This window comes from Manacus vitellinus, unplaced genomic scaffold (genome assembly GCF_001715985.3).
Source record: "Manacus vitellinus isolate BGI_N305 unplaced genomic scaffold, ASM171598v3 scaffold_135_pilon, whole genome shotgun sequence".
Lineage (NCBI taxonomy): Eukaryota > Metazoa > Chordata > Aves > Passeriformes > Pipridae > Manacus > Manacus vitellinus.
The window spans coordinates 193,527-219,544 of NW_021938977.1; the positions used below are offsets into that span (position 1 = coordinate 193,527).

General features: G+C 52.6%; 2 protein-coding genes across 2 annotated transcripts in view; one reads left to right on the forward strand and one right to left on the reverse strand.

Moving 5' to 3' along the window:
- The first annotated feature begins 116 nt into the window (after positions 1 to 116).
- On the forward strand, positions 117 to 1,747 carry KRTCAP3 (keratinocyte associated protein 3). Its single transcript, XM_018068304.3, has 4 exons — positions 117 to 443; positions 613 to 747; positions 1,079 to 1,170; positions 1,350 to 1,747. The coding sequence occupies exons 1-3, from the start codon at positions 117 to 119 to the stop codon at positions 1,160 to 1,162; spliced, it is 546 nt and encodes a 181-aa protein (XP_017923793.2). The 3' UTR covers positions 1,163 to 1,170; positions 1,350 to 1,747.
- Positions 1,748 to 2,021: 274 nt separating this feature from the next.
- IFT172 (intraflagellar transport 172) overlaps positions 2,022 to 26,018 on the reverse strand; it is a 37,116-nt gene continuing 13,119 nt past the window's right edge. The window contains exons 15-47 of the mRNA XM_029958015.1: positions 23,892 to 24,059; positions 23,413 to 23,549; positions 22,485 to 22,592; positions 21,890 to 21,974; positions 21,477 to 21,569; positions 21,087 to 21,164; positions 19,962 to 20,210; positions 18,348 to 18,426; positions 17,830 to 17,950; positions 17,302 to 17,446; positions 17,138 to 17,227; positions 16,632 to 16,729; positions 16,267 to 16,402; positions 16,071 to 16,187; positions 15,357 to 15,499; positions 14,590 to 14,683; positions 14,280 to 14,344; positions 13,972 to 14,152; positions 13,345 to 13,454; positions 12,785 to 12,914; positions 12,108 to 12,206; positions 11,658 to 11,767; positions 11,113 to 11,176; positions 10,415 to 10,501; positions 8,477 to 8,593; positions 7,931 to 8,041; positions 7,030 to 7,149; positions 5,542 to 5,637; positions 4,801 to 4,860; positions 3,961 to 4,059; positions 3,317 to 3,470; positions 2,418 to 2,506; positions 2,022 to 2,182 (exon numbers count right to left, since the gene is read on the reverse strand). Of these exons, the coding sequence (XP_029813875.1) occupies positions 2,093 to 2,182; positions 2,418 to 2,506; positions 3,317 to 3,470; positions 3,961 to 4,059; positions 4,801 to 4,860; positions 5,542 to 5,637; positions 7,030 to 7,149; positions 7,931 to 8,041; positions 8,477 to 8,593; positions 10,415 to 10,501; positions 11,113 to 11,176; positions 11,658 to 11,767; positions 12,108 to 12,206; positions 12,785 to 12,914; positions 13,345 to 13,454; positions 13,972 to 14,152; positions 14,280 to 14,344; positions 14,590 to 14,683; positions 15,357 to 15,499; positions 16,071 to 16,187; positions 16,267 to 16,402; positions 16,632 to 16,729; positions 17,138 to 17,227; positions 17,302 to 17,446; positions 17,830 to 17,950; positions 18,348 to 18,426; positions 19,962 to 20,210; positions 21,087 to 21,164; positions 21,477 to 21,569; positions 21,890 to 21,974; positions 22,485 to 22,592; positions 23,413 to 23,549; positions 23,892 to 24,059 (3,723 nt within the window). The 3' untranslated portion in view covers positions 2,022 to 2,092. The remainder of the gene's footprint in view (positions 2,183 to 2,417; positions 2,507 to 3,316; positions 3,471 to 3,960; positions 4,060 to 4,800; positions 4,861 to 5,541; positions 5,638 to 7,029; positions 7,150 to 7,930; positions 8,042 to 8,476; positions 8,594 to 10,414; positions 10,502 to 11,112; positions 11,177 to 11,657; positions 11,768 to 12,107; positions 12,207 to 12,784; positions 12,915 to 13,344; positions 13,455 to 13,971; positions 14,153 to 14,279; positions 14,345 to 14,589; positions 14,684 to 15,356; positions 15,500 to 16,070; positions 16,188 to 16,266; positions 16,403 to 16,631; positions 16,730 to 17,137; positions 17,228 to 17,301; positions 17,447 to 17,829; positions 17,951 to 18,347; positions 18,427 to 19,961; positions 20,211 to 21,086; positions 21,165 to 21,476; positions 21,570 to 21,889; positions 21,975 to 22,484; positions 22,593 to 23,412; positions 23,550 to 23,891; positions 24,060 to 26,018) is intronic.

Here is a 26,018-nt window from a genome sequence, read left to right on the forward strand (position 1 = left end):
GTCCGGTGGCGCCGAGCTCACAGGGGGTGAAGGATGTGAAAGGTGAGAGACGCTCATCCGCGGGCAATGAGCCGTCCTGGAAGAGGCAAGAGGTGGTGTGCTCTCTGTCGGAGCAGATGTCTGCCGGGTTCCCAGCACGCCCGCGACCCTGCAGAGCAGCTCTGCAGAGATGGGGGTGCCGGGCCCTGGCATTTCCCCCATCTTGGGCGAGCCCCAGTCGGGTGTTCTTGCCTGCAGCACTGGACCCTGCTGAGCGTGTCCCTGCTGAACTGCCTCCTGTCCACCGCGTGAATTGTAGCGTGGGGCTGGCACTGGCCATCGCCCTCACGGTGCACGGCCGGGGCACACACCTGGTCAGGGGCTGCAACAGCTCTGCACTGCCTGCGGACGCCCGCACAGCCATCGCAACCAACGACTGTCCCTTCAACACAACGCGCATCTATGTGAGTCTGCGGGGCGCCACACACCCGTGCTCCTCCCATCAGCCTCTTTCTCTCGCTGCTTCCTCTCGTTTTTCTTCTTCTTCTTCTGTCTCCCTCTTCTCTCCCCTGCTGCCTGGCGTGCAGGCAGCCTGGTGCAGTGCCCACACTCTGCTGACCCCCTGCTCCACAGGACACGGCCCTGGCCCTCTGGTTCCCCTCCCTGCTGCTGGCAGCTGCAGAAGCCGTGCTCTCGGGCAGGTGCTGTTTGGTTGCTCTGGTCTTCCGGGGCATCGGGCCCTGTGCACACAGCTGGGACAAAGAGCAGGTATACCCTGTCCAACCAGATGGGTCTCCCTGTATCTGCCCCACAGTTGCTCCCTTTGTGCTGCATTTTGAAGGTGCTGGGTTCTGCTGGGAGCAAGCAGACTGCAGCAGTGGGAGGGGGTGATGCCGAGTTGGAACCTTTTCTGGCTAGCCTGGGTGCCAGACTGGCACCCCTTCATCTTGGAGAGTTGTGGACAGACCCTCTTCTTCATGCCCCTGAGAGTCAGGGGCTCTTGTTCTTCAAGCCTTGTTCTTTCCTTGTGTAAACTGCCCATCACACACCGTTGCCACCCTCCCCTTCTCTTTTTTTTTCCCTTTTTTTTTCTCTGTAGCTGACCAGGCCAAGTGCAGCGACGGAGAGGCCACCCCGAGAGAGGCAGCAGCTCCTGGCAGGGCTGGCTGAGTCTCGTGCCTAGGTGGAGAGGTGAGCGCAGCACATGGGCCGTGCTTGGGGACAGCAGGGTGCAGGCTCTGCCATCAAAAGGGCCCCTGCCCACACCAGCCCCCCAAAACACCTCTTCCCAAGCACATGGCCAGTGGTATCAGTGCGATGCTGGGACCTGCAGCACAACCTTGCACTTACACGTGCTCCTTCACTCCCAGGTGGTGCTGCAGGAGTGCTGTGATCCAGAGCAAGGTGACATCACACCTGCACCATGCCCCTGCTGTGGGTAAGGTGGGCTGCAGGGGTGAGGGGTGTGCCTTCCTTCTCCCCCAGCCCCACCACCCCACCTGGCACAGATCCTGCGGGTTAGAAGGTGCTTTGGGCCCCAGACACTCCCCCTTCTCTCCCCAAGCTGCCAGGCCCTTCCTGGCATGCTGAAGGCTCTGTCAGCAGTCATGTCTGTCAGCAGTGACTGGGGTGAGCAGAGGTGCCGGGGCCCAAGTCCTGGTGGCACTGCGAGCAGGTCAGCTGGCTGTGCCGTGCTCAGGCAGGGCAGGGAACAGAAGGTGAAGAATCCTTTTGGTGTGAGCCTCTGGCTTTCTTGAGTAAATAAACTTTTCCACACTGGGTTCTGTGAGTGGCTCTGCTGGGCAAGTGCTGTCTGGGAGCTTGGCCTGCTGAGGGAAGGACCGTGCAGCTGCTGGGAGAGTCCATGTCCATGCTCACCACTCCCTAGGCACAGGGATGTTGACAGAGCCATGGTCTCAGTGTGACAGTCGTCCATCAGGGTGGAGGTTGAGACTCGTGTACAGGGTTTATGGCCCTGTGCCCCAGCAGCTGCCTGTGTTGTGGGCTCAGCATCCCCTGGCACACAGGAGCACAGCAGGGTTGAGATACACATTTATTGGGGGTGGAAGGGGAGGGTGCTGAAGAACTGCCCTGAAAGCTTCCGTAGTCCTGCTCACTGGAACGAGAAGCTGGTGCTCGGGAGTGCCCCACACCACCGTCGAAGAAACTCGATCACATCCTGGCCCGCTGGGCTGTGGGATGTCTGCAGAATGAGAGAGCTCTTGGCACTGGAAAGAGGGCCCTCTCCCAGGGGGCTCCCCAAGAGTACCCCGGGGGCTGACAGGGCTGGGGCTGTTAATTCCCACCCAACAGCACACTGGGAGAGTGCAATAAACCTTCCTGGGAGAGTGACTCACCCAGCATGACTGTATGGTCAGCATGAGGGGCTGAACCCACCCCCACAGCCTGCCTGCCTGCCCCACAGGGTCCTGGCTCACCTTGACAGCCATCATGAACTTGTACCACGCGTCCTTGTTGACTTCTCGGCCTGGCTTCAACTCGATCTTGTTTCTTAGTACAGGGTATCCTGGGCACAAAGTGACACGTTCAGAACAAGCTGAGCCCCACAGCAGACCCCCACCTGGTGCATCCATTCCCTCTGCCGTGGTTGGGGCTGCCCCATGGCACAGTGTGGAGAGAGCGATACTGCCTCAGGCTTTAAGAGACCAGAATGAAGAAGGGGGTGCTCAAAGTGGCAGGATCAAATGAAGATGAAGGCTGAACTGCCCTTGGCCAAGGACACCCAAGTGAGTAGGTCAAACAATGGCACCCAGCTCCTGATTTTAAAGCCTGTTCTGGTGGCTCACCTCTGCTCTCCCTTCCCTGATCCTCTTTAAGTCCTGCACTGCAGTCCAGTACTGTCTGAAGTGTGCACATGGGGAACAGACCTTGCCAGAAGTGACAGCTTTTGTAGAGCAGGGCAGAGCAGGGCCAGGTGCTGCCCGGGGACAAGCATCTGTGCTGGCCAGCCTGGAGTCCCCAGACAGAGCTGTGCCAGCCTGAGCCATCACAGAATCACACAGAGTGGCTGAGGTCAGAAGGGCTCTGGAGTCTGTATGGTCCAACCCCCTGCTCAGACAGGGCCACCCCAGCCCAGGACCATGTCCAGATGGCTTTTGACTGTCTGGAAGGACGGAGATGCCACAACTTCTGTGCAACCTGTTCCAGCGCTCAGTCACCCTCCCAGTAACAAAAGGGTCCTTCTATCTCCTCCAGCAGCGCTGGTTCCCCACAGCCACAGTCTCCCCACTCCTCTCCCAGACCTGCCCGGCAGCATGTTCCCACTCCCTGCATGGCACCATCATCCCCTATCTGAGTGAGCTGGCCTGGAGCTTACCTGTGAGCAGGCAGGGCAGGGAACGCACCCCGGTCCCTGCTGCCACCAGTGAGGCTTCGTAGGTGTTGCGCTCGTCCTGTGGCAGCACCTGCTCCAGCCGCTGGTCCATGGACATGGTGAGCACCCAGTCCTTGACCTCCTCCCGCTGCTCCTCCTGCAGGCACAGGCCAGTGCATGGCCTGGAACTGCTGTACCGCTGCCTGGCTGCAGCCCCGCAGCCCCAGGGAGCACAGGGGAGAGCAGGACACAGGCATGCAGGACGTGCACAGGTGAGCACACACACATGGGTGGTGCACAGCAGAGGGCGAGTGCATGTGTGTGTGTTGGAGAGCATGGGAAAGAATATGTGTGTGTGTGTGTGTGTGTGTGTGTGTGTGTGTGTGTTGGGGAGCACCGGGAAAGAATGTGTGTGTGTGTGTGTGTGTGTGTGTGTGTGTGTGTGTGTGTGTGTGTTGGAGAGCACAGGAAAGAATGTGTGTGTGTGTGCGCTTGCAGTGGGGTGGGGGCCACAGAGCAGGGCCAGGGCTGGCTCTGTTTCCATCCCCAGTAGTCCCTACCATCCCAGCCTCATCCCAGTCCCTGTTCAGAGGGCCCTGAAGTACCATCACTGCTCACAGGAGCTGGAGAATGCAGGTGACACTCACAGGCACATGCTGTTGGGCTGGAAGTGGCACTTCAAAAGGAATGTCTGTTCTCTGGAAATCAGAGTGGTCCAGGGAATCCAGGTTCCCTTCTTCAATGGCCTGGGAAAGGAGAAGTAGTGGAGCACTGGGCAATGCCAGTTGTGGAGCTCACAGCACAATTCATGGTGAGGATGCCCCTGTCTGTTCGTGCTTTGGTGACCAGGCCCTCCTGGCATCCACGGCCACCCTCTGCAGTGCCCCTCAGACACTCTCCTACTCAAACTTGTCAGGTGGCCTCAAAGAAAGGAAAGATGTAATCCAGGGCTTTTATTTTCCCCCAGCAGCTGCCAACAGCTCTTGGGAGTGTGGCACAGTGAGGTCTGTCAGCTCCCTTGGGTTTGGTGTTTCTGATGACCAACCTGCTGGTCAAAGAAGGGGCTGAGGGGACTCTCGAGTCTTGTATCACAGTGGCCAAGGCACTGGGTGGTGGCCTCCACCCCCCAGGTAGTTTTCTTTCCCTTGGAACAACTCAAGTGAGCTCATCCCGAAAGCTGTAACAGCACCTATAGCCATAAGGACTTCAGGCCTAAACGGTCAGGCCAACGTGCTCTTTGCTGCCACGTGCACTGTGGCACTGGCACGCCCAGGGCTGTACAGGTGCCCTCCCTGACAGGTGGTGTGAGGGTACCCAGTGCTGTGCACACACACACTGAGTGGGGTTTGGGGCTCTCCATCAGCATGAACTCCAATGTGCTGCCATAAGAGCCTCAGATGTGCCCTGCCCAGGCTGGGGGTCTGCGGTGGCCCTACTGCTCGGTGTCATTTTAGTGGGACAGCCCTCCCCCTGCAGACCATACGCACGTCTGAGAGGTCCAGGAAGCGGTTCAGGAAGATGAATGCCATGTTCTCCCAGCTGACTGCCTGGTACAGAGAGGAACCCCGAGTGAGACCGGGCAGCTCATCCTCACAGCCACAGCTCTCCTCCCAGAGCCACGTCTGGGGAGGACATGGCTCTCTTTGTGTGACAGCATCCCACTTGCAGCACAGGAAATGGACAGAGACTGCACATCCCAGCTCGCCTCCCCCGAGGAATGAATCCCTGGGACAACCAGCCCCGTGGCCACAGGCTGTCCCACACAATGCAGCCAGGCATTATGGACAGGCTGGATGAGGCTTGGAGCAACCTAGTCTAGTGAAAGGTGTCCCTGCCCACGGCAGAGGGTGGAATGAGATGAGCTTTAAGGTCCCTTCCCACCCAAACTATTCCATGATTCCATTATTGCACAGCCAGGTCCAGGCTGTGAGGGCATGCTGCTGTCCTCGCCATGTGTCACCTGGGCAGACTGTCAGACACTTGAGTGACCCAGAGCAGTCTCACAGCCACACTAACAGAGCCGTAATGTGGCCTCTGTCCACCCCTGGCTCTGCAGGTCCTGTCGGTTGGCTGAGGTCTGTCCTCCCTGCCTGAGGCTGGACAGCTGCTGGAGTTTGGCTATTGGGCTGCAAGTGCAATCAGGGGGGAATTTGGGAAGATAAAGCTGAGAATCTCTGAACCCAGGGTGCCCCACCTCCTCCTCTGCTCTGCTGGCGGGTAGCTCTTACCTTGGCAGCTACCCCAGCCTCATAGAAAGCCTTGTCTGCAGGGAGCAGATCCGTGTGGCGCAGCAGGGAAATGGACAGCTGGGCAGCCATGGTGTCCTGTGAACATAGAGGACAGGAAAGACACAACAATTCAGCACAGAAAAAACAGCTTGTAAGGGATCTCATGAGATCACACCACCCCAGACTCACGGCAGGGACTCTGCACCCACATGTGCCCTACAGGTAACAAACAAAGGTCAAAAGCTTCAGTTCTGACCCTGACTTCCCTCACTACTGAACACATGGGACTGTCACCTGAGGGTGAAATTCTTGTGTTTACGAACATTGCTATTTTTCAGTAGAAGCCAACCCCAAATTCCCCCCATTTGAGTCACAGAACAGGTGAGGTTGGAAGGGATTGCTGGTGACTGCCAAGTCCTGCCCGAGCCCTGGTCAAAGCAGAGGCAGGAACATGCCTGTCAGGTTTTGACTATCTCAAGGGATGGAGACTCTCCAGCCTCTCCAGGAAACCTACTCCAGACACAGTCTCAATAAGCTTTTCCTTGTATTCAGTTATGTAAGAATTATGGAGTGGAGATGAGGAATTAAAGGGGGATTTCACTTTTCTGCTTGCCAGATATACATCATCACACCAGAACTGTCAAGGCCACCCCTGCTCCATGATCCCAAATAGACTGCGCAGCATCTCAACATTCCACAGCTGTGAGGGTCTATACAGACTTGCTGTCTGACATGGTTCTGGACTCCCAACATCCACACATACAGCCATGGGGAAGTCCCAGTCTCCCCTGTGACTTTCACTGGGGTCCTAGCTGTGGCAACCTTTCCTTTTTGCAGCCTTCTTCCATCACAGCTCCAGTCCCACACTAATACAGACCTCTAGCACAATTCCACAATCCCACATGGATCAAGACTTCAGCAGGGAGGCTGCTACATATTGTGGTCCACAACAATTCCCAGTCCACAAAAGACTCCAAAATACTTACAGTGCCTTTTGTGCCCCCCTCCCAGGCCCGTGAGCTCCCAAAGCCCCCTGAGAGGCTCAGCACACAGGGCCAGCACCTGCCAAAGCCCCGGGCAGATGAGCTGCTCTCAAGATCATGTGAAGCCCAGCAGCTCTCGCAGCCCAGGACAGCAGAGAGGAAGCAATCCCTCTCCTGGGAAGACCAGATTTTTTGTGAATCCCTAACTTTCTATGGTGCCTTTGCTCTCACAAGTCATGCCAAACACATGGATCAGCTTTCCCCTGGTTTACAGCTCAGCCTCAATGGCTGGGGCAGTTGCCACTATAAGCAGGGAAGACCATCTCCAGTTTCACCTGCTGGTGAAGGGCTCCCAGATCACTGCAGTCCTATTCCCATGCATCCATGATACATGTAAGTGCTCCATTAAGTGGAATAGTAACCCGTGGATATCCCTGAACCTACACATCCCCTCAGGGTTCCCCACTCAGGGTGGTGACCTGGCAGAGGAACTGCAAAGCCTCACCAGCTGCTTCAGGCCCTGCGCAGCGGAGCGGGTGGCGCAGTAGTGGGAGATCAGCAGCATCCTCTCGAACTCCTCGTGTGCCGGAGTGTTTGCCTCGCTGGACTTTGCTAAGTTTTCACACTGAGAAGAGAAAATGAGAGTAACTGAGGGCATGAGAGCACAAGGGCACTCTTTATCCACTTGAGGCCAGGAAAGCCCAGGGAGAGAGGGAACTGAAATATCCAGGCACCTCTAGAACTGGAAAGGGGCTGGGCCTTGGGTGCTCTGCCTCCCATAGCATGCTGAAGGAAGGAGGCTGTGGGAGCCAGGAATAGTCAACAGTACTGCAACAACAGCCAGCACTGGAGGCAGGAGTGAGTCTGGATGGACAAAGGGGGATTTGCTCATTTCATCTGTGCTAGAGCTATTTTGTCTGTGCTATTTGTGGGACAGAAACAGTGATGAGGCAATCATGAGCTCTGAGGTGTTCTGGGACAGGAATGAGGAGCAGAAGGCTCTAAGCATCCCTGGGAAGATGGGGAAGACTTGTATTTTCCAGGCTCAGTAGCTCTGTGCTTTCCCCATGCAGCCTGGTGAATATGGGTGTAGGATGAGAAGTGGACGTGTCATGATAGGCTCTCATGTTGCAGTGACACAGAGAGCTCTGCAAGGGCCAATGTCCAGACCCACTTCTAGGATTTGGCCTCGAGTGCAGAGTCACCTTCTTCTCTGCCTTCTCTTGCTCAGCCACATTCATTTCACATGATCCTGCTGTCCTGCTGTCTACACTGCCATCTCTTTCCCCTGAGCTTGTGTTCTAAAAACACTGCCCATGCCACCCGGTACGATTCTTCTTCCTGTCCCGTCAGGAGTCCCCAGGGGCTGGAGCTGAAAGGGCAGCGGTGGCCATGGCCACACTCACCAGACTGAGGAGCACATCCCGCAGGTCAGCCCAGCTGGAGTACGCCTCGGCACAGTTCATGCCAGAGGCATTCACCATCTCCACAAAGAGACGCTTGTAAATGTTGAAATTCTGCAACAAAAAGGAGAGAAGTGTGGAAGGAGCCAGACCAGGACTCAGTGTCTCTGGAGCTCTCCTGCTGCCAGGCACAGACTGAGGGAATGGCTCCTGGTGTGGCAGTGCTGCAGGTTGCTGGCTGCAGGGAGTGCTGGGGACAATGCAGGGAATGGGAAGGATGGAAGGATGCTTCCTGCAGCCAGTGCTCTCTGAGAGGCAAATGGTTCCTTTTGTTCTGAACTTGGTGCTCAAGGTGTTCAAAACAAACACAAACACTCAACTCCCTCTGCTGCTTCAAGTAGAGAATGTGCCAGAAGATTGCCTTTAGCCCTCTGGAAGAATCCACCGCAGGCTTGGACATGCTGAACAGTTGGCAGTCCCAGTTCTGACTGGGAGCCTGACTCAGGTGGCAGATCCCAGCACACTGGGATGTGGTGCTGCCCTCATTACCTGTGGGTTGGCAGGGGCTCCATGGTGGACGTACAGGCGCAGGGCCTTGTCCCAGCTGCCCTCCCGGATCAGGTGTGTTGCATACAGAGCGACGTACTTGTGCAGGACTTTATAGTTCTGGAAAAGACACACAGAAAGCAGCAGCATGAGACTCGTGGACTGAAGACTTGTTCCTCCGTGGAGACGGATTCAGCCGTGTGTGCACCCACCCACACACCTGAGTCCCAAAGGGCAAGACAGGTAATCAGAGCCAGACTGTTCACAGCACACCTGGGTTTTGATTTGGACCCTACTGACACCTTAATCCTGGCTAGCTGATACTGTGCTGATCCTCCACACATGCAAATACAGCTGTTTTCCAGCTGTTCAGCACTTGCCAAAGAAATACTGTCAAACACCTGAAGGATGCAGCACTCTACTGTGTGGCACCATGGGTACTGACTGTAAGCCAGCCCTTAGTCTAGCGAAGAATTAGCTAAAAGCCTTGGTGAAGATGTTTGTACTTTACAAGGCTGCTCTAGTCCATTTTCCACAGGATGTCACAGCTCCAGGACTCCAGACTTCCTTGGAACACTGTTCATACTTGTGCTGACCCCACAGACACTTCTGAGGACTGCTCTTGGCCTCACAGAAATTCAAGCGAGGAAAGACCTCCTTTACACACGCTTAAATATAGTAATAAGGAAGAAAATGGCACAAAATGTGCCTGTTAAAAACTGAGCAATGGAAGCAAGTTTATTGTGCAGAAGAGAGACCAGTGCCCCAGCAGATGTCTAGAAGTTGAACACCCAGGCTCAGCACAGCTTGGGATAAAGATTCAGTCTGGTATGTGAGCTGTTTTGATAAATGTAACATTATTGCTGTATAATCACTGTATATCAGCTGAGTCAAAGTGATGATATTCTGAACTGGTTACAGAGCAGGGTGGTGCTAATGCTCTTAAGAGGCATGAGCAGACCAACATCTCCTTGGGCTCAGTGTGACCGTGGGGTGACTGGCCAACAATAAACTGACAGAGCCTTTCCCCGGGAATGGAGTGTGCAGTTATTTTTTGTGTATGAAGATCAACACCTGCGGCTCCTGATAAACAGATTATCAGTACAGGAGCCTCCAAGAGAACAGTGATTACAATAGGGACCATCTGCACCACAGAGAAGCCCAAGTCTAAGCGAAATCAAGTTTGTTCTAGTAGAATCCAAACTCAGGTTGCTGGAACCAAAGTTATAAAACCACACTCGCAGACATTCCCAGTGCTTTTCCAAGGCATCAGTGCTGGTCCAAGTGATAAACTGTGGTGTCTCCACTAATGGCAGATGCCATTGTCAGGGCTGCCCTGTTATTCAATCTGAACCAATACCTCATTCCAAAAAATCAACACCTTCCTTTGGTTATCTTCATTATCAACAACCACTGAATCATTAACCAATCAATCACCAATCAATAACTACTGAATACAAACCATCCCTCGAAGGAGATCCTGGTAATTGAGAGCTTTCTCCTTCTGTTACTGACATGGAAGAGTACTGTAAAACAGTTTAATTTTGCTTTTCTTCATTTTTATTACCCTGCTCAGGTAATTTTGTTACTTTTAGGTCAGAAAAACCGAAAAAATGTCGAATTTGCTTTCCTGACAAAGATGTCTCATTCCAACTAACACCAGGGCTTTTCAGAACATGGAGAAAGAAGGCTTTCTTCTACAGATCCCTCTGTTACCATGGTACCAATTACTTTCAGTCCAAACAACTCATTTAGCTTCTTCCAATGCTCCATTAACCACAAAATTTGAACACAATATGCTTCCCCACTCAGCCTGGCTGGCCATGATGGGGCAGTGGTGTGGTGCTTCCTGAGCTCCCCATGCTGCCCACCCGCTCCGGCTGTCCCTGCTCCTGTGCCAGGGCCCTGGGCCTGTCCCCGAGGGCTCACACAGGCACTCACCTGCTTAGCTGCGACTTCCAGGCACTTTTCCCACTGCTCCTGCTTTGCATATATATCCAGAGCAGCCATGACATCGATTCCCACCAGCTGGGGATGGAAGCAACCGTAAATTCACTGTGCAGGCCAGGCTTCCTACTCACATCCAGGCAGGCGTCAGCTCACCTGTGTCTTTTTCTCCCAGACACACAGTCCCTCCCTCTCTGTGGCATGAACTTACAGAGCCAGTGTGACCCATCTGCCATCCAGAGAGACCTGGACAGGCTGCAGAGGTGGGCCTGTGCAAACCTCATGAAGGTCAACAAGGCCAAGTGAAGGTGTTGCACCTGGGTCAGAGCAACCCCCCCCCAGATACAGCCTGGGTGGAGAATGGCTGAGAGCAGCCCAGGGGAGAAGGACTTGGGGGTATTGCTGGGCAAAAGACTGGACATGACCCAGCAATGTGTGCCTGGAGCAACATGGTCTAGTGGAAAGTGTCCCTGCCCATGGCAGAGAGGTGGAATGAGATGAGCTTTAAGGTCCCTTCCCAGCCAAACCGTTCTGTGATTCCGTGGTCTGGTATGGAATAGCCACGGCTCACAGGCACATACAGATTTCTCACCCGTGGGCACAGTCAGGCAAAAGCCCCATGAGAAAGGCCCCAAGGATCTGCACAGGTCCTGACATCACTCCCTTGCCTGCAAGACATCCCAAATACGTACCGAATCCACCTTTCCTTGGTTCTTTAAATACTCTTTATAACGCTGGTCCACATACTCCTCTGACCTGTGGGTAGAAAGAATCCTTGTGCCTTGCATCAGTGCAGAGGCTGGATTCAGCCTTGGAACCAGAGGACTTCCAGCTGTGCTGTGTCTTGCTGGTGGGCTGCTGGCACACAGGTAGAAGGGGGAGGAAAGGGCCGAGGCAGCTCTTCACAGCATAACGTGTGAGGAGAACAAGGGATCACAGGGCTTTCAGAACAAATTGCATGCACAGGACTGTGACAAGGGAAAGGGAGATACGGATAGGGACGGAACAAAAGGGAATAACAATCTTCATGGGATGTCTGACAACAGAAGAGTGTCAGAATGGTAAATGGCTTGAGAAGGGTAGCTGTGGAAAACGTGCCCTGTTGAGCCTGGGAAGGCCACTGTGGGAAGAATCCAGGAAATCTGGGGACCGCAGGACAGGAAAAGACAGGACAAGGGATCATCTGGGAGTGGGAGAAGGAGCAGGAAGAGCATAATTTGCAGAGTTCAGGACATACCTGGGGTCCAACTCCTTGGCCACATGCTTGGCTTTGCTCCATTCCTCCCCTTCAATGAAGGCATCAATAGCTTCTCGGATGAGGTCCAAGTTTAGGTAGAGTTCAGCTGCCTGGAGGGCGAGAGACAGTCCCATGGGAGACAGTCCATGCATTCCAGGCTGAAGCTGGTGCAGACCAGCACACAGCCACAACAGAAAGTCTCTTCCCAAAAGACAACCTGCTCCTCTCCTTCCTGCCTCCTCCCAAGGCCTGCCTCTCTCACACTACTCCAGGACTTGATTCCTTCCCCTCCTTCATCCTCCTTCAAGACTCTGCACTGCCTAACTCTGGATAGAGCCATCCACCCATCACCCCAGGATGTGACTTGGCCTCCTTCCCTTGGATAGAGCTCTCCCTTCCTATGTCAGTCAGTACTTCTCCAGCAGTTTGGGGGCAGGAGCCAGCCCTCACCATGCTGTATTTCTTCATGGCCACCAGCTGAGGAGCCACAGTCCGTGTCACCTCCACGCTCTGTGACTGACCCAAGAATTTCACAGCCAACTCAGCAGCCTGTGAAGAGAAATTGTCAGCAGCACAAACGATAAAAGCTGTGGGAGAGTAGGATAAAGCTGGGAAGTTCTCAGTTCCAGCTAAAAGACTGAGAGTTGGAAGCACTTGAACTATGGAGAAGGGGAGAAGAAATGGCAGCTCACTTCAGCAAGACAGAGAAGCAAAGCCCAGCTACTTTCACACACAGAAGATCAAACGAGGACGTAATTGTTGAAGTTGGTACAAGGACATGGATGTGAGTGAGAAGTATGAACAAGAACAAAACAAAGAGCGGTGCTCCTCTAGCAAGGGCTGAGGCATAAAGTGCAGCTCTTCAGTGCAGGGAGCTGTGGGCACACAGACAGGCACTGGCCTGCCACAGGCAGTGGTGCCAGAGCAGGGGGGTCAGCGCCATGCAGGGTAAGCACAGCCCATCATGGCTCAAGAAAACAGCTAGGAAGGCTTTCAGCTCTGCAGCCACTGCAGCCTGCAGGTTCTCCTGTGCCCTGCAGTGACTGGGATCTCTAAGGTGCTCTCAGGTTGTGGGAGAGCTCCCAGGCAGCAGAGCAAGTGAAGGGAACCACAGCCCCTGATGGTACCTTCAGCAAGCACTTCTCCACCAGGACACTGTTGCTGGGATCCCGCACCTTCAGGTAGCAGTCCACTGCCCTGGCGTACTCCCCAGCCTGCTCCCACTCCCGGGCCTGCTCCAGCAGCCCTTCGGTTCCGCTGCAGGGAGGAATGCAGGCTGTGAGCAGGGCTGGGATGCTGCCAGAGATCCTCTAGACAGTGTGTAGGGTGTGGGCAGGGAGGTGCACGGCACAGGTAAGCCAGGGACCTCAGACGAGAATGGAGCACGTGGCAGAGTGCACACAGTGCTGAGGAGAGAACTGACCGAGGACCCCTGGAGACGCACTGGCAGGAAAGGACACCGTGGAGATATATATGTGGCAAGAGGCCATCTGGGAGACCTTAAAAGGCAGCAATAAGCCTCCAGAGCAGGGAGGAAGGATGAGAGGAAACCTCTGCAGTAAGAAGTCTAGAGCCCTCAAGAGGGAAACAACCGGATCAGGGTTCCCATCAGGGATCCCATCAGCACTATGGCCACAAGGAAGAGCTACCTGGCTGTTTCCTGCAGCCTGACCACAGCATTCCCTACCCAGAGCCCTTCTTGCCAGCTTCCCTGCCACACTCCTCCTGTAGCTCTCCCAGCCGACTAGGCATGTATTCCTTGCAGATCCGCAGGGCCTCGCTCCACATGCCGGCCTCCTGCACAAGCACAATGGGGAGAAGTTTTCACCAGTTCACCAGGATCCCTCACACTCCTGCATTACATAACATATCTAGCCCCTCATGTCATCTCACCAGAGTACCTATGGAAGAAACAACCACAGCAGCACCATCCAATTCTTTCTTCCCCCCAAATGGCACCTATGTCTATCCACTCATCCAAAGTACCTCAGGGGAACGTGTTCATCCATTCCAGCTATCTCCGTGGAATGGGCACTTAGACACCAAATGCACCCACTTGTGCTACCCCCGAGGACCACCCATATTCTGGCAGGACACCTCTTCTAGGAACTGTGAGAGAGCAAAGCTATGCTGTGATATCCACTGGTTCAGTCTTCAGGCCAGAATTAAGTTCCTCTAGGAACCCCCTGAGTAAATGGTTTTTCTTTGGCTATTAAGCTGACAGGGAGAGCTGGGAGGTGGATTTCACTCCTCCATCCAAACTACGTTCTTGTCCAGCGAGGAAGGCAATGATGTTGCTACAGACTACACTCACCTTGTAGTACTTTATGGCCAGCTCAGGTCTCTGTGCTCGCAGGAGGAAGGCCTCTGCCTTCTGGAACTCCCTCTGTTCAAAGGCAAACTGTGCCTGTCCAACAAGCACATCAGCCACGCTGTCTGGGTCATGGGCCTCAGCCACTCGCTGCGCCGCGTCCCAGTCCTGGTTGTGCACAAACCTGGGGGAACCGACACGGGATGGAACAAGGGGGATGACACGGAGCAGCCTGATGCTGGAGAGGCATCCAGGCTGGCATCATGTGGGGAGAGCAGATGCAGTAGGCCAGGATGTGGAAGGACACATACATCAGCACGGCCTCCTTGGGCTTCCCAGCTTTAATAAATTCTCCTTCAGCCTCCTCAAATTTGCCCTAGAAGAAAGGAAGGAATTTGCTTGCATGCCCTTCCTGTCCCGATACAATTACATGACCTCCTCTACTTACCATGAGGCAGGGAGGGTTTATGAAGCAAAGATGTGTGTGGAGCCTGGGGTTGTGGAGCCCTTTGGATGTGCAGTGACTGCAGCCAGAACTGTGCCAGTTGCAGCAGTCCCGGGACAACTACTCAGCTATCTGAGCAACCAGAGAACTCCCACCTATTCCAGGGGAGAAATTACCTCATCTTCTAGGAACATGGCATACTTTAAGTGGATGTCTGGCATCTTCTGCTTCATGGAGAGGCGGGCCAGTTCAAAAGCAAATTCAAAGACCCTGCAATGAAAGCGAAAATGGGGTGAGGGCAGGACTCTGTGCTCTGAGGGCATGCCTTCATCAAGAGCAAGACATCAAGGAGAGCACAAGACACTGGGAGAGGAGAGAGGGTCCAAAGTGAATGGGCACTGCGGGTTCCACCTGCTCCTGCCCAGAGAACAGGAACTTTTAGAGTCTCCACTGAGGAAATTCAACTCCTTCACACCTGCTCTTAGCACCCGAGGCCCTTGGCTCCATCCCAAAGGGAGGTGACAAGACTTGCGGGAGCTGAGAGATGTATGGGCTTGGGGGAGAGAAGCAGGGAATGGCCATGCAGGCACACACCTGGCCCAGTGCAGAGCAGGGCCAAAATTCTTGTGGCAGGCAGCTACTTATGGTGACATGAGGAATACCTCCTCTCATGCTCAGAGGCTCTCACAAGGCCCTTCCTGCTGAGGTTAAGGAACAAACTGCTTTTGCCTGCACAGCTCAGACTTGGCATTTGAGAGACTGACATGAGGATGGGAAGTGCGATGTGTCAAGGGAGTGGAATGCCTGTGGGAAGTATGGTGGGGTGGGAAGACATGCCATACCCTGGCCCTGCTGCTACCATGTGAACAGAGTTATCTTGGGCCACCCATTTTTCCTCAGGTCAGGCAGAGGGCAGGGCAGTGCTGCAGAGGCAGCTGCATACCCACTGTCCGTTGCATGGTCAATGGCCATTTCCAGAAGCCCGAATTTGCTGAGGAGTTTCACAGCTGCCTCTCCACCCAGGCTCTTCGCCCACAAATAGGCCACGTGCTTATGGGAGTTTGCTCCCCCATGTGCCTTGGCCACCTGTCCAAAAAAAGGAAGTGGAAGAGCCCAGTGCATCGATCTCACCTTCAGCAGACTGAGCCTCTCTCATGTGATGCCTGTTGGTATGAGAGAGCACCAAAACCATCTGTTCCCTCCTGAGGAACCCTTCTGTGGCCATCACTGGATTGGTGAGTGGGAGAGTGAGACAAAGGCATATAGGGCAGAGCAGAACAGCTGCTGCCTTCTCAGCACAGCCCACACCACTGTTTGGGCAGCAGAAGTGACCCTGGCACTCCATGTCCACACCGAGGGGAGAAGTGCTGGGGGCAGCTGCAGCCAGAACAACACCTCTGAGGTACAAGGGGATGCAGTGGTCAGGGGCAGAGCAATGCCTGGAGGAAGGCACTGCTGCAGAGAGCCCAGGGGTCAAGCCCTACTTTTGGGCTTCAATGCTGCAGAGCAGGAGGCCCACAGGCCTCCAGGGCTGGGGCAGTGCTGAGGCTGGGTAGTGCTCTGATCTTGCAGTGAAGAGACACAAAGCAGTTCCCACCAGAATCCTGCAGCCAGAGTCTGACCCCCGCACAGGTGGGGAGCTCTGAATGATGATTACCCTGTACGCCTCTTCCCACATGTCATTCACTCTGTACATGTTCACTGTGGCCTTCCAGTCCTTGGCTTCCAGGTAGTGGTACTCAGCCTCCTGCAAGCGCCCCTCTGCTTCCAGCTCCTGCAGTCAGAGGCAATGAGATCGTGATATTCTTGCCCAGGCTTGGCCTAGCTGATCTCCTGCCATGAGATGCACTCACCTTGCCCAGGTGCAGGTGAGTATCTCCAAGTAAGTCCTTGTGGTACTTGGCTACTAGGCAAACCATCTCATCATACATCTTACACTTCTTGTACATGGTGATGGCCAAATCAGGTTCATTCACAGTGATGTACAGCCTGGGAACACAAGCACATCCAAATGGCTCCGTCAAGGACATGACCAGTCCCTGAAATCTCTCTGCATCCTGAAATATCAGCTTTAGGTCTCTGTGTGTGGCGAGGGTTCCTCCGGTCTTTCCAAACCCCAGTCCCAAATTCTACTTCTACCCCGGGAAAGGGATCCTCCTCACTACGGCTATTTTTTTCAGGGCTCAGTCTTAGAAAGGGTACCAAGGAAGACACTCACCTCTCTGCTTCTTTGTACTTGCCCTGCTTCTCCATCTCCTGGGCCTGAGTTATGTACAGCACAGTCACATCCTCCTGGCTCATACACTTGATTGCCAGCTGCCAAAAGGAACACACAGGGAATACGCTGCACAGCAATTTCCTGACGTATGGCAGTGAAGGAGAAGGGGAAAACCAATTTCCTTCCCATCTGACAAACAGGTATCCATGCTATATGCTCTGCAGAGAATGGGCAGTCGCTTGTCACTGTGATCAAAGCACATAGGACCAGCTTTTGGAGAGGGTCATTTGTGTCACAGGTGCACCCACATGGGGCTGTGAGACAGAGAAGGTCAGGATGTGAATACTAGGAACAGATTTCTTGCTGTCTACTGGATGGCCCTGCATGCATCCTTTGGGAAGAGTGCTGGTTGATCAGGTGGTGGTGCCTTGTGCACCAGCACCTGATGGAAGACACACTTTACCAAGTGGGGTGGGGTCCCCAGAAGCTTTGGCTTCTGACTCTACCTTGTGAGCCTGTTCCCAGAGCCCAGCCTGTGTGTACATGTCAATGGCATCCTTGGTCTGGCCTCCTTTGATGTACAGCTCCTCTGCAACCTGCCAGGAAAAGACCCCACTCAGCATTCCCAAGGGATACAGAGAGCACTGGTGACTGTGTTCTGCGGCCTCACCTGATACTCCTGTAAAGCTGCATAGTGCTGGGCAATCTTGAGGTAATATTTGGCTGCTGTCTGTTTGTCCTGCAAGTCCAAAATGTAGATGGCCTTCTTCCACTGCCGGGCTCCCAAGGCTGCCTCGATGGCCTTAACTGAGCACCTAGTATCAAACCCATCACTCTTTAGAGCCAGGCAGCAGCCACCTCCTCCAGCTGTGCTCTGCCAGGGAGACCAGAATGCTCTGCTGCTTGATTCAGCTTCCTGGGTCAGAGCAGCACAAAGGATTTGAGTAAGTGGCAGTGCTAAAGGGGATGAACAAACTAGGACAGCAGGGATGAGCAATCAAGGCTGAAAGACCTTGGAAGAGATGTGGGAAGGTATCCATGGCTGGTGCCAGCAGAGACTGCACACAAGCACTGGGGGCACTGCAAAGCAGCGTGGTGGGGGCTCAGTCAGGCAAACCCCCCGCTGATAGAGGCAAATGATATCAACTTCACACCCTGCCAGTATCCTGCTGCTTATACAGCCTTCCCCTGCCCCCACCTGGCTTCGATGTAATGGTTAATAGCAGCATCCAGCTGTTTCTGCTGCACCAGATGGTCTCCCCAGGCCTCCTCCAGCTTCACAACTTCTGCGGGGAATGCCAGGCGAGCCAGCTCCACGGCTGTAAGGGAACAGGAGATCTGGCACCCTCAGGCCAGCAAGGAAGCAGAACTGTGGGGCAAACATGGGCCTTGGATGGGGCACAGAGGGAGGGGAATGGTGACTGTCTAAGCCACTCCAGCTCCAGTGGGTTACCCAGCAACCTGGACCCTGTGGAGAGCCAGACCAAATCCATGCTGGTGCAATCAGCATGGTCAAAGGCTTGGGAACAGGACACTGTTCTCGGACTGCGTGTGCAAGTACAACTACGTGAAAATACACACAGTGAAGAGACAATACGTGGAAGCTTCAGAGCATTCAGGCATCTCTGGGCTCCAGAGCAACTGTTCATGTTGCCACCAGGCCAGAGTACCCAGGCTCCTGCTGGAGATGGAGGGGAGGAATTTTGAGCACAATACCTTTCAGGAAGGCACTGCCCTTGCCATAGCATTCCAGAGCCTTCCGTGGGTTCCTGACCTTCTCGAACAGGTCTCCAGCCTAATGACAAATACAAGCCATCAGTTTCCAGAGCCACCACTTCCCCACACCTTCATACCCTACCAGTCTCACAAAAAGAGCTTGTCAGTCCTGCCACGCAGACTCCCCCGCCAGCTCTGCCTTGCCCCACTAAATAAGAGCATAGGGACTAAGGAACTTCTAGGAAAGAGCATGGGTGCTGAGACCATTGTCCTCTCTCCCAATCGACCCCAGCACAGACATCCTGGCAGTCCAGAGGCTTTAGCATTTGAATGGTGGCAAGAGCACACCTCTAAAGAAAGACTGTAATAACACAGTGAGTATACAGCACCCTTTCCTCTGTTATATCTGTCCATCTCTGACAGCCTGCACAATAGAAGCCTGAGTTTGTGTTGTGATGCCCTCACAACACCATATTTAATGGCTTTTGACAGACTCTACCTCCATGATTTGTCTAATCACTTTTGGACCATTTATACTTTCGGTAACCAGGCATCCAGCAGCCACAGGCTCCACAGTTATTCTTTCAACTGAAGGCTTAAGAAAAGGTGACAGGTTTGGAAAAGCACTAAGTTCTCTTGGGTCCAAATGAAATGGTCAGAAAACGCTGGAGGTAAATTGAGACTGGAGAAATGTAATTTGCACAGGACACATAAAACAGGCCAGTAAAAAGCACTGTTTTATTTTCACATCACATATATCTCAACTCATAGCCAAAACTGTAATTCAAAAGTACAGATGGTTCAAGCAATAATTTGACAAGTTCATGGAAGTAAAATCTATCAGGAGTTCTTGAACATAAAAATAAAAATGTTCAGGTACACTGTAGCCTTCAAACGGCTGGACCCCATGAAAGCACACTAGGGGAAGTGCCACCCTATATTTTGTCTGCCCTGTTCTTTATTTTCCTTTCTTAAGCACCTGCCAGAGGCCCCTGTCAGCCAGGATACCGAGCTGTACACTGGGCAGACTCAGCACTGTTTTCTTACATTAACATGATTATGTGCTGTGGGAAAAACACCTTTTGGTTTTAAAACTGTTACCTAATAATAAACAGTTACCAATTTTTGGTGTAATTAGACAGTGAGAATAATCATGTCCCTTCTTTATGATATTTATGACTCTATAGATAGTCTTCAACCTCCTTTGTTTACCTCCCTTAGGTTTTCCATTTAGATTATCCTTACACCACCATTTTTTATTCTGCTATGAGGAAGCACTGACATTTCCACAGTGATATCAAGTTTTCTGTTTGATTCACAACTCTGTTCCTGTTTGTTCCCAACCTCCCAAGGGCCTCCTTGACGATTACTAATGCTCAGAGGATATTCTGGAGACATGTTGCCCATGAGATGCAATCTTTTTCCTGATTAATAACAGTAATTCTAGACCTCAACCATGTACAATGGATGCAGTGAGGATTTCCTCATAAATGTTAACTGCAAATTTATCAACAGAGAATTAGCTCTGCTGCCTTCCAGTCCCCCTGTGTCTCACAGGTGCAGAGAATGGGGTACGGTCCCTAAGAAGGAAGCCCAGTGGGAAGGGCCACTCACCTGTTCATACAGTTCCCCTCTGATCAATGCTGTGGAGATCCTGTCAATGACATCCTCATTGGTGAGCAGCTCATCCCTACTCATGGCCAGCCGTGCTGCTTTGGCTGGCAGCCCTGCCCGCAGATATAAGCTGATGGCTGCCAGGTAGTCACCCTGTCCCTCTTGGACCTCTCCAGCCTTCTCTTCCTGCTGGGTATCCAGCAGCCACTGGTAGTAACCCCGACGCAACTTCTCCAGCATCGGGTGTCCCTGTGGAGAAATACAGCACTGGGTGACCTGGGCAAGGGGACTTGCTGTCCAGCTCGTCCTCAGGCTCTGCACACCTGGTCACAGCACCTGGCCTCTTGCTGCCCAGTTAGCAGAAACCACAATGCGACAGTGCCTGTGTACCACAGCACTATCTGTTCTTTTTTGAAGCCACAGATACTCCTAAACCAATTTCAGTAGCTTCTCTCTGTCAGGGTTGACAGCAAGCCTGTCAGCAGCCTGGCATTTATCGACGAAGCAGTGGACATAAACCAGATTACAGTATACCCCTGAAAGGAGGAGAACACAACATGCAGAGGAATGTGGGCAACTTTCAGAAAGGAAGAAGATGGAGGACAGAAATGGACTTCCTGTACTTTCTGCAAGTCAGGATGACTCGACAAAAACTGTGTTTACTAGTTTGCAATCAATCCTGGTGTGTGTATACATGAAAGTACCAATAGCAGGTTGACATGTGGATGACCTGATGGCCTGATCTACATGTACCAACAGTAGAGTGATATGTGTATGGCCTGATCTATGAAGGCACCAATAGAAAGTTAACATGTGTGATGTGTGAAAAGTATAAACGTTTGCAACCTGTTACAATAAGGTGATTGCAGCCCTCTTGCAATCCTGTCCCTGCTTTGAAAGAAGATTCTATGTCGCTCTGCCTGTCCCGACTTTAACAGCGACATCTCTCCCTCACTATTCACCCAGGTCTGTACTTACACCAGTGCAACCTTTCCTTCTAGTTGGAGCCCTTCTAAGCAGAAGCCAGGGAGGGCAGGTGAAGAGAACCCAGACCCGAACGGACTCTCAAACAGAAGATTTACCAAGCAAGCTCCGCCCACAGCCCAGTGCAGCAACATTCTGTACCTTGGCCTTGGCCACCACAATGCATTCATCCCACATGTGCAGCTCCTGGTACATGTCCATGGCCTCCTCTGTGGCATTCTGTGTCAGAAAGCAGAGAATCCAGATTAGGAGCAGACACACTGCCTCGGAGCTCTCCAAGTGGGAAGGGTTAGATGCGCAGAAAACACTTGAAAAATTGTACCATCTCCTTTACATGGATATGCATCCTCCCTCACCCTCCTCATGCACCTCAGTGTAATCCTACACCTTAGAAAAAGGAATACCTCCTTCCACTTCATGGCAAAAACTGCAAAACCAGGCAATGTTTTCCGTTCCTCTTACAGAGCAGGACACAAACCCCTGTGCTCAGAAATAAATTAAATCTTTTCTACTCCTTGTTCCTTTACTCACTTGTTCCAGGAAGATCATCTCGGCCAGCTTGTAGTTCTTGTCTAGCATGGCCAAGCGGGCCCGCACCAGGTAATGGTCTGTGCCATCCCCACCCTGCAAACAGCAAGTGAGCTCAGTTTGCTGAGGGAAAGAACAGGCTCTGGAATGGAACCTGGAGGGGACTGCAGGTGGGGGCTGGGTCATTGCAGAAATGAAAGACAGCTGAGAATCCCAGCAGTGACAAGCCAGGAGCAGTCACTGAGGCCAGCCCTGAGAGGGACCTGGCAGGCATGGATGAAGGATGTCAGCAGTTTCTACATGACCAGGTACTGGTCTGTAGCATGACACTGGGGAGCATGGACACAGAAGATAATGTGCATGCGAGTGTTTTCAGGAAAACTGTGGCCCTACAGAGCAGGAAAAGTTTGACTTACATGCTCTTGAGCTGCCTGGTCAGCAATGGCATTGGTTTCATGCAGAAATCGAGCCTTTGCCATGTTTCCCAGAGCTGCAAAGCACCTGGAAAGGGCAAAGAAGTTAGTCAGTAACTGAGTTTTGTTGCCCACTTTTGGTCCAAGAAAAGAAAATCAGAACTTGGGCAGCAGACTCAGGGAGAGCTGGAGTACTCCTGCTTCAAGAGAAGGATTTTGCCAAGACTCGTGTTCAGATGTGCCCTCTAGCCCTGCTCCATGGCAGAATCCATGGGCATGACCAAGGCTCATGTTTCACCTCTGTAGGCTTCAGAGATGCCTCGAGTTTGTCCATCTCTGTCAGCTCCCTTAGGCCTTGCTATACACTGCTTTATATACATCAACAAAAATTTCTGACACAGAGGGATCTCTTCCTGCTCTCTGTTCTGGCATTACTGGTTGGGATGAAAGGGCAAGTCATTGCCTGGCATAGAGAACACTTAAGTCTCCAACTCAGTGCATCTTCCAGGCCACACACAGAGCCACGTCTTTAGTTGGACCCTGGTTTCTATGAGGGATTCAGCAAAGAGAGTGTTTAAGCCAGGAAGATGGGATGTACCTCTCTGCAATATGCAGCTGTCTCGCTTCCAAAGCCAGTCTGCTGAGAGTCTTCCACATGGCTTCAGTCTCTGTGGACATTTCCAGTGTCTCCAAAAATGCAGTAGCCCTTGAGACAGAGAGTTGCAGACTTTCAGTTACAGAAGAGCTCTCTGACGAAAATCCCAGGCTGAGACAGGAGCTTCCTAACCACAGCTGCACTGAAGACAAAGCAAGTTGGGTGTGCTCAGTTCTGAAGAGGACAGTGTAACACAGGGCCTGACAGAGCAGGGGAAAATTTAGAGACCTAGGTGATCCCTACCTGGGCTAAGGTACTTAAGGCAGATATCAGCAGAAGGCTGTAGCAGTGTGGGACAAGTCCAAAATGTTGTGTCTGATGCAAGTCCCTGGTGAAGAAGTCTCTCAAGCAGTAACAGTGCTAGGAACACATGAAGTTTTCTCCCCTGGTCACTTTTAAAAGCCCTATAACAGTGTCAGCAAGGCCCAGGTGGCTGCCATCACTGCTTCAGACAGTCAGTTTTTACTCTGCACAGCTCCTGGCTGTTTCCATGACACTGCCACCATCCCCAGAAGGGCAGCAGCAGAAGTACCCAAGCACCACTTCATATCTGGCTGCTCTGGAGACACACTTAATCACTGCAATTAACTTGACAACTGCCTTCAGCAAATCCTTGTCAGTGTCTATGGGACCAGTCTCTCCCTGAGTTTGAAACCACAAAGCTGTGAGAAGGTAAATGCTCAGTATGTACTCCTGAAGGACTCTGGTGTTCTTTATAGCCAGATGTGGCACCAACATCATGCTCAGAGACTAGAGTTCAGCTCTGTATGGAAAGTTGTGCTGCTGCCACTTCTGGATCACTGATTCCCAGGTGGAATGTGGAATGTGATGTGAGCTACCTGCCATTCCCATCGGTGTACGTAGCCCTTACCTGTGATAATCCCCATCATCAACAGCAGTTCCAAACTCTATGAGGCCTTCATCCAGGGTGTAGGACACAGTGTTCACCCCTTCAGATACTATCACTTCAGTCTTTCCGTCATTCCGTTCCAAGTCTACGATATCCCCCTGGAAAGAGTATCAGCTGTCAATATTCCTGTGTTCTCCTGAAGTACGTAGGGCAGCAGGGATGGGAGGGCAGCACCACGACAGTGCTGCCAGTCACAGTTCTGCTGAATGAGCTCCCACTGAGCAGACTGAGCCACGAAGTGGCTCCTTGCTATATTAACTGCCTCCATCTTCTGCCAGAAATGTCTGCCACAAAGCTGATGGATGAGCTCATATTCTGTCCAGGAGAAACTAGCTGTTCCCTTCTATCTCCCTCCTGCCGTACCACCCTGACTAACCCCACACGGGCGAGCAAGAAGAAACAGAAACTGCAGGAGGCAATCAAAGGCTCCAGAGCTTTACCTTCAGAGGAAACATGGTGACTCGCTCTGGAGCATCGATGTTGTACCAAATGCAGAGGCTGTTTCTATTCTGAGCCACCACCACGTCACTGCCCGGAACCCACTGCACGTAGGAGCAATAGCTCAGAATGGTCGTCTTGGTGCTGCTTTCAATGTCATAGAGCTGCAGCTGGAGAGGGCAGAGGAGAACAGATCAGCTGGGCTCATGGCTGGGCTGCCAGCTCACACAAACATTGCAGGAACATCTGAGCAGGCATCTCGTAAACAGACATTACCCATCAGGAAACAGACCTTCTCCATGACATGCAGCCTAAAATCCCATACTTATTTACACACATTTCTATCCAGGAATTAAGACCTTTTTAAAGCCTTGCAGCATTTTAAGCAGAATGCTCAGATCCTGCCTCCCTTACATGTCCATGTAAGGACATGGACAGATGAATATAAACCAGAATACACCTTGTGCTATTTCAGTTCCTTCTCAGCTGCAGAGCTGGAACAGGAGGATGGGCTCTTAAGTCTTTCATGGAAACAAACTGAGGGACCAAGAAGGGTCTTCCTCTAAGGTTTTGGGCTGAACTGTCCATCCCAGGCATGGTCCTATTGCAAGGACTGCTGCCAATAAGGTGAGAGGTTGGTTGTTTGTAGAATATACTGCCCAGAAACAAACCTGACAGTTTGGAAGGTGTAACCTGACACATGACATAACAAAGATATATGATGTCTTGTGACTTAGAAGTCCTATAGGATGTCTCTGTTCCTTGTCATTACTGTCCTCATCTAGCAAAGATGAGAAAAAGAGAGAACTGTGCTAGTCTTATGACACACATGTCAAAAGAGAACAATAAAGTCCCTGTTTCAGTTTGTACCAAAATGGATGGAGAAATCATAGAATCCCAGAATGGTTTGGGTTGGAAAAAATCATCTTGTTCTAACCCCTTGCCATGGGCAGGGACACCTTCCACTATCCCAGGCTGCTCCAAACCCCATCCAACCTGGTCTCGGACACTCAGGGCTGAAGCAGCCACAGCTTCTCTGGGTAACCTGTGCCAGGGCCTCATCACCCTCACAGAGAAGAATTTCTTCCAAATATCCCATCTAACCCTGCACTCTGTCAGGGGGAAGCCATTCCCCCTTGTCCTGTCCATCCAGGCCCTTGTACAAAGTCCCTCTCCAGCTCTCCTGGAGTCCCTTTAGGTACTGGAATGGGCTCTGAGGTCTCTCTAGAGCCTTCTCTTCTCCAGGATGAACAATCCCAATTCTCTCAGCCTTTCCTCACAGAAGAAGTGTTCTAGCTCTCTGAGTATCTCTGTGGCCTCCTCTGGACTCTCTCCAGCAGCTCCACATCCTTGTGCTGTTGCTCCTCAGGGCTGGAGGCAGCTCTGCAGGGGGATCTCAGCTGAGGGGGCAGAGGGGCAGCATCCCCCCCTCCTCCGCTGCCCATGATCCCTGTGGGATAAGCCCAGGTGCAGCACCAACACTTGGCCTTGTTACATCTCATGAGCTTCCCATGGGCCCAGTTCTGGAGCTTGTCCAAGTCCCTCTGGATGGCCCTGTCCTTCAGGAGTGTCACCTGCACCCTCAGCTTGGTGTCACCTGCAAACCTGCTGAGGGTGCACTCAATCCCTTCCTCTACATCATTAATGAAGATATGAAATAACACTGGCCCCAGTAGGGACCCCTGAGGGCACCACTGGTCAGTGATGCTACTTGGGACTCTGAGTCATTGACCACGACCCTCTGCATGTGACTGCTCACCCAATTCCTTGCCCACCTAATGGTCCACCCATCAAATCCATCTGTCTCCAGTTTGGAGAGAAGGATGTTGTGGGGGACCATGTGAAAGTCTTTACAGAAGTCCAGATGAGTGACATCTGTAGCCTCTCCCTTGTCCACTGTCAGTCCATTAAAGAAAGCCACTGAGTTGGTCAGGCAGGACATGCCCCTGGTGAAGCTGTGCTGGCTGACCCGAATCCCCTCCCTATTCTCCATGTGCCTTAGCACAGCTTCTAGGAGGGTCTGTTCCATGATCTTCCCAGGCACAGGGGTAAGGTTGTCATGTCAGTAGTTCCCAGAGTCCTCCTTGCCACTCCTTTTAAAGATGGGCACTATGTTTCCCTTCTTCTAG

What these genes read in the sequence shown, in the direction of transcription:
- KRTCAP3 (XM_018068304.3), top strand. Translation starts at nt 117, where the DNA reads ATGTCTGCCGGGTTCCCAGCACGCCCGCGACCCTGCAGAGCAGCTCTG. An exon ending in TCAACACAACGCGCATCTAT is followed by an intron (nt 444 to 612) that starts GTGAGTCTGCGG and finishes CCTGCTCCACAG; the next exon opens with GACACGGCCCTGGCCCTCTG. An exon ending in ACAGCTGGGACAAAGAGCAG is followed by an intron (nt 748 to 1,078) that starts GTATACCCTGTC and finishes TTTTCTCTGTAG; the next exon opens with CTGACCAGGCCAAGTGCAGC.